The sequence below is a fragment of the Manis javanica genome, chromosome 4 (genome assembly GCF_040802235.1).
Source record: "Manis javanica isolate MJ-LG chromosome 4, MJ_LKY, whole genome shotgun sequence".
In the NCBI taxonomy this organism is placed as follows: domain Eukaryota; kingdom Metazoa; phylum Chordata; class Mammalia; order Pholidota; family Manidae; genus Manis; species Manis javanica.
This window is the reverse complement of record NC_133159.1, coordinates 131523134-131531082: the sequence shown is the minus strand read 5'-3', so window position 1 is coordinate 131531082 and position 7949 is coordinate 131523134. Positions and strand designations below refer to the sequence as shown.

The window sequence follows — 7949 nt, the reverse complement described above, 5'->3', positions numbered from 1 at the left end:
AGCCATAATAGGTGTAGACAGTAGACCAGGTGTAGATAAAGCTGCCATCTATTACACAATCTATTTATATAATCTGACTGTGATTTCCTGCCCTTCTCAACAGTGTTGCATTAGTAATCAGGAACCACAGGCAATTTCCCCCTAAGATCAAAGGGAAATTGCTGCCTTAGCACCCTAGCATCTACAACGGTGTTTGGTCTTTTGAGTTCTGGAATCCATCACAAGTAAACATTGTTGTCGGGGGCCAGGCCAGGGCATTCGCTTGTTCTAGGCGCTGGCACTGATGTGCGTTTGCAGGTACACAGGTGGGAAAGGCTACTCTTGCAGTGAGTTTTAGATTTTCATCCAGTTCCTAATTCGTGTTTGGTCTAAGTATCACTTGAAGACAGTTGGGCTTGCTTGGGGCCAATCTCAACAGTCTTGACATCAAACAAACAGAAAACACAGCTCCAGCTGCAAAAGCTGAAGGAGGGGTGAGTTGTGGCTGATGCTCCCAGAGGCAGAGGACAAAGGGATCCCACTGTGTATTACACAGCAGCACCCACTGAACAGCCACCTTCTCAGCTTGGCCCCCATCGTTCCCGCCCTTAGAGCAGCTGCTGCATCTCTCCACCTCCACCCAACTGCTCCTTTTCTTGAAAAACCTACCTCAGCCTCTGCAGACCCTCTCTCCAAATCTCTTCTACCAGCACACCCCACTGGGTAAGACAGAGAAGCGAGCTGAATGCCACGGATGAAGTGGAATCTAGACTTGAGCCTTAGTTCATCTTGGCACTCAGGTAAAAATCTGAGGAGGTCCTGTTCAACAGCTTCTGCAAGATGTCCCCAAATATCTTCTGGAAATGTCAAGGATGCACATCCGTGAATGTTGTCTAGGTTTTCCAGCCCACGTTTGTGGGCACAGAGTGGGGACACATTCTCTGTAAAGGCAGAGCATTCGGCTTGGTTTACCGAATGGGGGGATCTGTCCTGGCTGAGAGTTCTCACACATGGGGGTCTAGGGCTCACCTAAGGGGTCAGTTGTTGATCTTAAAGGAATCTTCCTGCCTCTGCAGGAGATCACCAGTGAGACCCTTGCTGACTCAGTGTCTCCTTTCTAGCATCCGCTGTGAGGCTGAGGCTGTGGTTGTCATGGCAGCTACTGAGAGGGCCTCCCGCCAGAGGGCATGGGGATGGGCAGGGTCCTAACCCTTCTTAGGGTCAAGGGTAGAAGCACAGACTAGAGGAGGCACAGCTACTAGATCAGAGGAGAATAAGCAGTGTGGGATGGAAGGGCACATTCCCATGTACAGGAGAGTGGGCAAAATTGAGGGCATCCTGGGTCAAGGAGGCGATGGCTGGGATGAGCCAGCCACTCTCAGAGCTATTCTGGAACCCTCCAAAGAAGAGCATCTGTTTCTGGGGCTGCTTTTCTGATTGGAGGTGGTCCCCACGGCAGCGAACAGCAACCAAGGGACTTTAAATTGTGGGAACCAGTGAAGAGGGGGCCAAGAGGGGTAGAGAGCCAGGCCCAGAGACGCTGCAGGAAGGAATGTATTTCCAGTTGTTCAGGACAGAGATGACAATGTGACACTGGCAGCAGCAGCTAGCATGGCACCTTTGCTGAAGTGCTTGAGCTGGCCCAAGTCCTGGCCCAGGCCTTCTTCTCTGATGTCCATCAGCAGTGGACAGGCATAAGTCACTTGACCAGCTCCTGACCCTCGTGGTGTTCACAAAGTCACCATCAGAGTTGGGCAGCAGCTGTGCCAGGCCCAGCAGGCATGGCAATACCAAACTCCAAAAAGTTATAGCATGTCCAAAAAGGAAATGAAAGTAGCCTGGCATGACTGCCTTCCCATGGGGGGAAGGGAAGGCGACGTGTTGGCTCCTAATGACTATTACTTGCCTTTCCAAGTGCTTGGACACCCACCTGTCCAGGATGGAGATCCAGGCCTCAGGTCTATCACAGTGAGGAGTCGGCCCAGCTAGCTCGCATTCCCAGCTGTCTGGAGCTTTCTGATCTGTCCACATCTGTGCACACATTCTCCTGGGGAATAGACAGCCCTGGCCTCTGCCCTTTTTTTCCCCTAGTTTTCTCTTGGCTGAAATGCTTGGCTGGGCCTGGGAGCAGCTGGCTTCTCTGGAGGCAGAAGCAGAACAGTATGTGGACAGAGGAAGGGGCATGGGAGGCAGGTCGCAGAGAAAAGGTTCCGTCTGGGACCCTGACACCACCACTCTTGTCATAGAGCCGGGAGGCCCAGGAAGCATGGCTGGTTCCTGCTTTTCTTCCTGGCCGGCAGCCGAGGTCAGCAGCTCTGAATTGCTAGTTATTCCTTTTCTCCAATTAAGGACGATTCTTCTGACGCAGGAGGTTAACTCCCACCAGTTAATCTAATGGCCTTGAGTCCTGACACGTTTGCTGGGTCTGAAGGCAGGGCTGGAACTTCCCTGGTGGCTGTTCACAGCCACACATGCAGGTGCTGCCCTGGGGGGCCAGGACCCGCACTCCCTGCTGGACTCCAGGTCCACACAGGGACTGAAATTGAGACAAGCCCTGGGGCTGTGGTGCAGCTTGAAAGAGGGGAAGCCATGGATGGAGCCGCAGTTGCTCCTTATGCGGGAAGTCCCCTGATCTCTGGCCTGTTGTCTTCCCATCTGAGAAGTGGGGCATGGACTGGGGTCTGACTAATGATTTCTGTAGTTCCCATCAACTTGGAACCTCTCTTTAACTGCTCCCCCCACACCTCCCAAGGGTTTGTGGTGACAGGACTGAGTGGTGGGGAGGGGTCCCAGTGCCCACCCCCGTGCCCACCCCACTTGAGCAGGATGTTTGCCTCCGTGTGTGTGTGTGTGCATACACATGTGAGGCAATGCCAGGAAGTAGGGCACCTGCCAGACTGTGGTCAGGGTTGCCACCATGAGCCAAGAACCCAAGTGCTCCTCTATGACCACTGACACCTGCAGACCAGGTGGCCAAACCTGGATATTATCCAGGTGGTCAGGCCTCTGACTGCACCCCACCTGTAGGGAAAGGTGAAGACAGCTAGGCACAAAGGACAGAGCCGAGGCCTGAGCCTATGAGCACTGAACCTTCCCAGCCTCTGTTTCCTTATGTGTAAACTGGGGAAAATACAGTATACCCCAGAAGAGTAGCTGAGGGTGAAACGGCCGGACATATGCGAAGGCCTGAGCATGCCGCCTCTCCACTGACGACTTGCTGCTACCCCTATCCCACCACACTCCAGTGACTCCGGAGGGATTCAGAACTCCACCCACACTTCCCCGGGCTGGGGACCAACGGCTCTGGCTTCTGGGCCTCGGAGCTCCCGAAACTCTGTGGGAGTCGGCGCTGCGGTCTGGTTCCAGAGTCCAGAGCTCTTGGGACTGAGTGGTGTCCTGGGATGTGGGACTTTGCAGTGCCCAAACCAGGATAGTCTGAGGCAGACCAGCATGGTGGGTCTCCCTAGGTGATGCCACACTAGGGAGCTTGGACAGAGGGCCCTGCGGAGCCTGGTTCTGCGGGGTGAGGCATCTGAAGGATCCATACACGGCGGGTCATACAAGAGGCAGATTTCAGGTCAAAGGAGGGACGGCATTCTTGCTGTCTGCACCACCCAAAGATGGAGGAGCTCTTGCTTGAGGTACTGTACTCCCTGGCTTGGATGTAATAAACCTGGAGCTGAAGGGCCACTTGCTGGGGATCCTGTGGATGGAGTCAAGGCCCCAGAGGGGGTGCTGGACTAAATGCCCATTGAAGCCCCTTTTAGGCCCACGTGTGCCCATTTTCCACAGAGGAGCTAATGGGACCCTGGAGTTCAGGACCATGGCTAGCCCAAAAGTGGACTTCTCAGATGGACCTTTTCCCTGGAAGGCCAGGGTGGGACAGGGGCAGGTTGGGTGCCTGGCTGCAGATGGTAATGGGCTTTCACCCTTACCAATTCCTCAGGAGGAAGCAGAGGGCTTGGTGGGAGTTGAAAAGTCCCTGAGGAGCAGCTATCTCCTACTCCTTGCCAGCAGCAGGGAGCCAGGCAGCCTGCTTTGGGCATCTGTTGGGCCCACAGACCTGGCCCAGCCCTGAGCCAGGGAGAGGACTGCCCACCCCTGGGGCCTCCCACCAGCTGCCACCAGAGCAGCTGCCCATCTCCTGACTCCTACTGGGGCTGGACTGTGGATCCCTGGTGGCCACCAGGAGAAGCCACAACCCCAATCTCCCCAGCCTCCACCAGGCCTGCTTTCTGGCATGTCTGCAGCCCAGGTTTGGGAAGTGGAGGGGGCTGCTGGCCACAGCTAGGCTCCTGGGATTTGCACGTGTCATACACGTTCCTTTAGAGTTAAAGGTATCTGGCTAGGCCAGGTCCCAGCAGTGGTCCAGACCCCCTGGGGCAGGGGCTGGGGAGGGGTGCTCTCTTATCCCTGATCCCTAGGGCCACCTCCCGGGGGACGCCCGTGTGTCCCTTCTTCCCTCATCTGTGTTGCTCTGTCACCCTCCCTGTGACAGGCTCTGGGGTCTCCATCTCTGAATCTCTCCCTCCCCATTGGGGTTTCGCCCCAAGGCCGTCCCCTGGCGCTGTGTCTCTCGGTGCCTCTGCGCCCCTGACTCCCAGGCGGCGTCCCCATCTCTGGACCGCAGTTGTCTTCCTGTCTCCGCGCCGCGACTCTGCACCCGTCCGGTCTCTGTCGCGCGGCCCCTCGGCTGCAGCCCTCCGCGCGCTGCGGCGGCCACGCGGCCCGGGCGGACGGGCTGGAGCGCGGCGGTCGGGCCCCGGGGCGGGGGTGCGGGCCCGCGGGGGCGGCGTTGGGCGCCTTCTGCCGTCAGTCCCTCCCGGGCGGTAGGGGCGCGGGGAGGGAGGCGGGCGGCGCGGCCGCCGCTCGGCGCCTTTAAGGGAGCGGCAGGGAGCGGAGAGGCGGCGGCGGCTGCGGTGGCGGCAGCCGAGGCGAGCGGGGCGGGGGCGCCGGGCGCGGCGCTCGGAGTCCGCTCGGGGCCGGAGGCGGCTCGGCGGCCAGGCCCGGAGCCGCGAGGAGCGCGGGCAGCGCAGCCGGAGCCGCCGCCCGGGCCATGGCCAAGGCGGGCCGTGCAGGTGAGGGCGGGCACCGGGGAGGGCAGGGCCGGTGGCCCGGGGAAGGGACCGCGCGCCGCGCGGAGGGGCGGCGGGCCCAGGTGAGCCCCCAGTGCAGGTGGGAGGAGGTTCGGGGAGGGCTGGGCGTGCAACGACGAGGCCAGAGCCCCGGAGCGTGGAGAGGGGGCTCCGCGCGCCCCGCGTTCTTCCTGCGCCTCCGGGCGCCTCGTGGGACACCGCTTCCCCCTCGCTGTGGCCCGCTGGAAAAGCCCAGGTCTGCGGTGCCCCGTCCAGTCCGGCTGTGAGAGCTACCGCCACGGTCGGGAGGCCCTGGGCACACCCGGGCACGGGGACCGAAGGGGCTGTCCCGCGGCCACCGCTGCTCCATCCCACGCCCCCAACGCAAAGCAGGACGCGCCCCCTTGTCCTGCTGCTCGCTGTATCCAGGACGCGACAATCCTCCCGCCCCCAGCTCGGTCAGGAGACCCAGATTTCTTCTTAGGAAGGAGGGGTGCTCCGCGCCCCACCGGCTGGGGTGCCGTCCCGCCCCCTCCCCCAACCCCGACGCGACGAGCAGAGCCTCAGGTGTGGAGGTCTGCCGGTCCGGCCTCTTCTGGTCCATCCCGTGGGCTCTGCCCTCCCCCAGACTCAGGCAGTGTAGCCCACGGTGTAAGGGAGTCAGTTAGTCATTCCTTCATTCATTCAGCCAGACGTTCATTCACCAACATCTGCTCTGTGCGAGGCCCTGAGCTGGGCACTGGAGAGCAGGAGGTGGACCAGACTCTGCCCGTTTGTACACTCTGGGCCTGATGGTGCTTTGGGAGGCCCTGGGTTGAGGAGAGCCCACAGGGCCAGCCATCCAGTGGGTGGCAGCAAGCCTGGTCTCAGCAGGGCAGGTGGGTGAGGCTGGCATGTGTAAATATCTACCATGAACTCACACCCCACCTGTGATGGTGGCAGGTGCCGCGCCATCCCCTAGGACCTGGCATTGGTCTGGCATGAACCCAACCCCTTTCCCCATAAGCAGTGACACTGGTGGAATGAGTGTGAGTTCACCCCCACATACACTTGTTTTCCACTGCACTGTGTGTAAATAAACTGCTGCTCCACAAATGCTGGTTCTGGATCCCCCTGTGCACCTTAGGTGCCTCAGAATACACTCCCATTCTGTCCCGGAGGAGCCCTGGTGGGGAGGACTGGTTGTGTGAGACACAGCAAGTAGGGAACACATCTAAACACCCCCTTTCTCACTGCCCTCCCTTTTCCTGTCCCGAGGAAGGCACTTGGAAATGACATGAGTGGAGCTGGGAAAGGCTGTCTTCCTCCTTCCTCCACTGAGCCCCATCCTGACCCATCCCCATTCCTCCCAGAGGGCACAGGGAGGGGTGTGAGTGCCGCCTGCCTCCCCTCTCCGTGTGTGCATGTGTCTGCGTATGTGTGTGCATACCCTGTGCACAGATCACCTGCCAGGGCAGTCTTCACAACTGCAGTTAACACTTGCAGCTTGTGCTATGTATGTACCAGGCAACGGGCGCAATGATCCTGGGAGGAAATATTACTCTCCCCTTTGAAAGGAGAACAGATGCTTGGAGAAATAGCTCCCTCCAGGTGGGTCTGGTTAGAGCCTGGATGCAGAGCTGGGTCTTTTGGACTCTAAGGACTGCCCTGATAGGTCACCACCTCATGGAATGGAAGTGCGGTCCCAGCCCCTCTATCTTGGCCTGTGAGCCTTCTTTGGGTGTGTACGTAGGCTGAGAGTCCATGGGACGTGGTACCCGGGACAGGGGAAAACAGCGCCCTGCTTTGAGTGTCAGTCAGCACCTCCTGCTGCTCTAGCATTTTGTTTTTCCTTTTCCAATTTCAGGCTTGGCCCTTTCCTTGAGGGCAGCATGGATTCCCCTCCTCTGTGGGTCAAACTCTCTGTGGTACTCAGCTGCCACCCCAAGGAGCTTTTGGGATTGGCCGCCGCATGATCGTATTTCTCCTCTTTCCCTCGGCTTCTTCCAGGCTACTTGGCATTTTGTAATTGTCCCTACTTTTCTTTAGGCTCCTAAGCCACTGAATTGAAAACAGCATGCAGTAATGTGTGTATAGGAGTCACCTCTCTCCCACTGGCAAAGGCTGTGTGGAGTGGATAGATGAGCTTTAGAGCAGAGGGGGTCCTCTGAGACAGAAGCCCAAGTCCCTCTCTGTACAGCTAGAGAAACTGAGGCTTCAGCAGGGGATGGAACAGGGTTAGTTATTCAGAACCATCTACCTTGGATGGGCAGGCTGATTGTCAGAAATGAGCAGGCCTTCACCCTGTGGGGAACATTAGAGCGACAGGAAGATGAAGGCCAGAGGTGGAGGCTCTGGGAACCTGGTCTGTGGGTGAGCGGTCTGCTCTGTGATCTGTAAGGCATTCCTTCTAAAAATTGGCCAAGAGGCCACATATTGGGGGAAGAGACAAGTGTTTGGGTCCCAGTGCCACCACATCGCATGACTCCAGGATCATCACACTGAAGTCTAGTGAATGGTGTCCCTGGATTTTTGCAGTGCACAGCCTGAGCAGCCAGCCATGGCAGTGTCAACTATGGCAGACAGGAGATGAAGGCAGACAGTAAAAGGACTTTCACATTGCCAGGAGAACCCAGGTAAAGAGAAAGGATTGGATAAAGCACGAAGTGTGGATCCCAAACGGGTTACTACCAGTTCCCAATCGCTGGGGAGATTTTAGTCACACAGACCAGAATCATGATGGTGCCCGTGTCCATTTTTGAGAGGAAATGAGTGGGAAGGAGAGTACTTGGTCTTCCTTGAGGGAACTCTCAGTCTGGTGGTCGGAGGAGAGAAGCTTACTTTTTGGATGAAAGTCAGCTGTAGGGAGGTGGGGGCCAGGAGAAGAATCATAGAGCTGCATGTAGAAAATGATAA

At 57.9% G+C, this 7949-nt stretch overlaps 1 protein-coding gene across 2 annotated transcripts in view; it reads left to right on the top strand.

Annotated features, from left to right (window-relative positions):
* The first annotated feature begins 4877 nt into the window (after nucleotides 1–4877).
* Nucleotides 4878–7949, top strand: part of PITPNM3 (PITPNM family member 3) — an 84726-nt gene continuing 81654 nt past the window's right edge. For both annotated transcript variants that reach the window (XM_037027022.2, XM_037027021.2), the window contains exon 1: nucleotides 4878–5057. In XM_037027022.2, coding sequence (XP_036882917.1) covers nucleotides 5036–5057 — 22 coding nt within the window. In that variant the 5' untranslated portion in view covers nucleotides 4878–5035. The remainder of the gene's footprint in view (nucleotides 5058–7949) is intronic.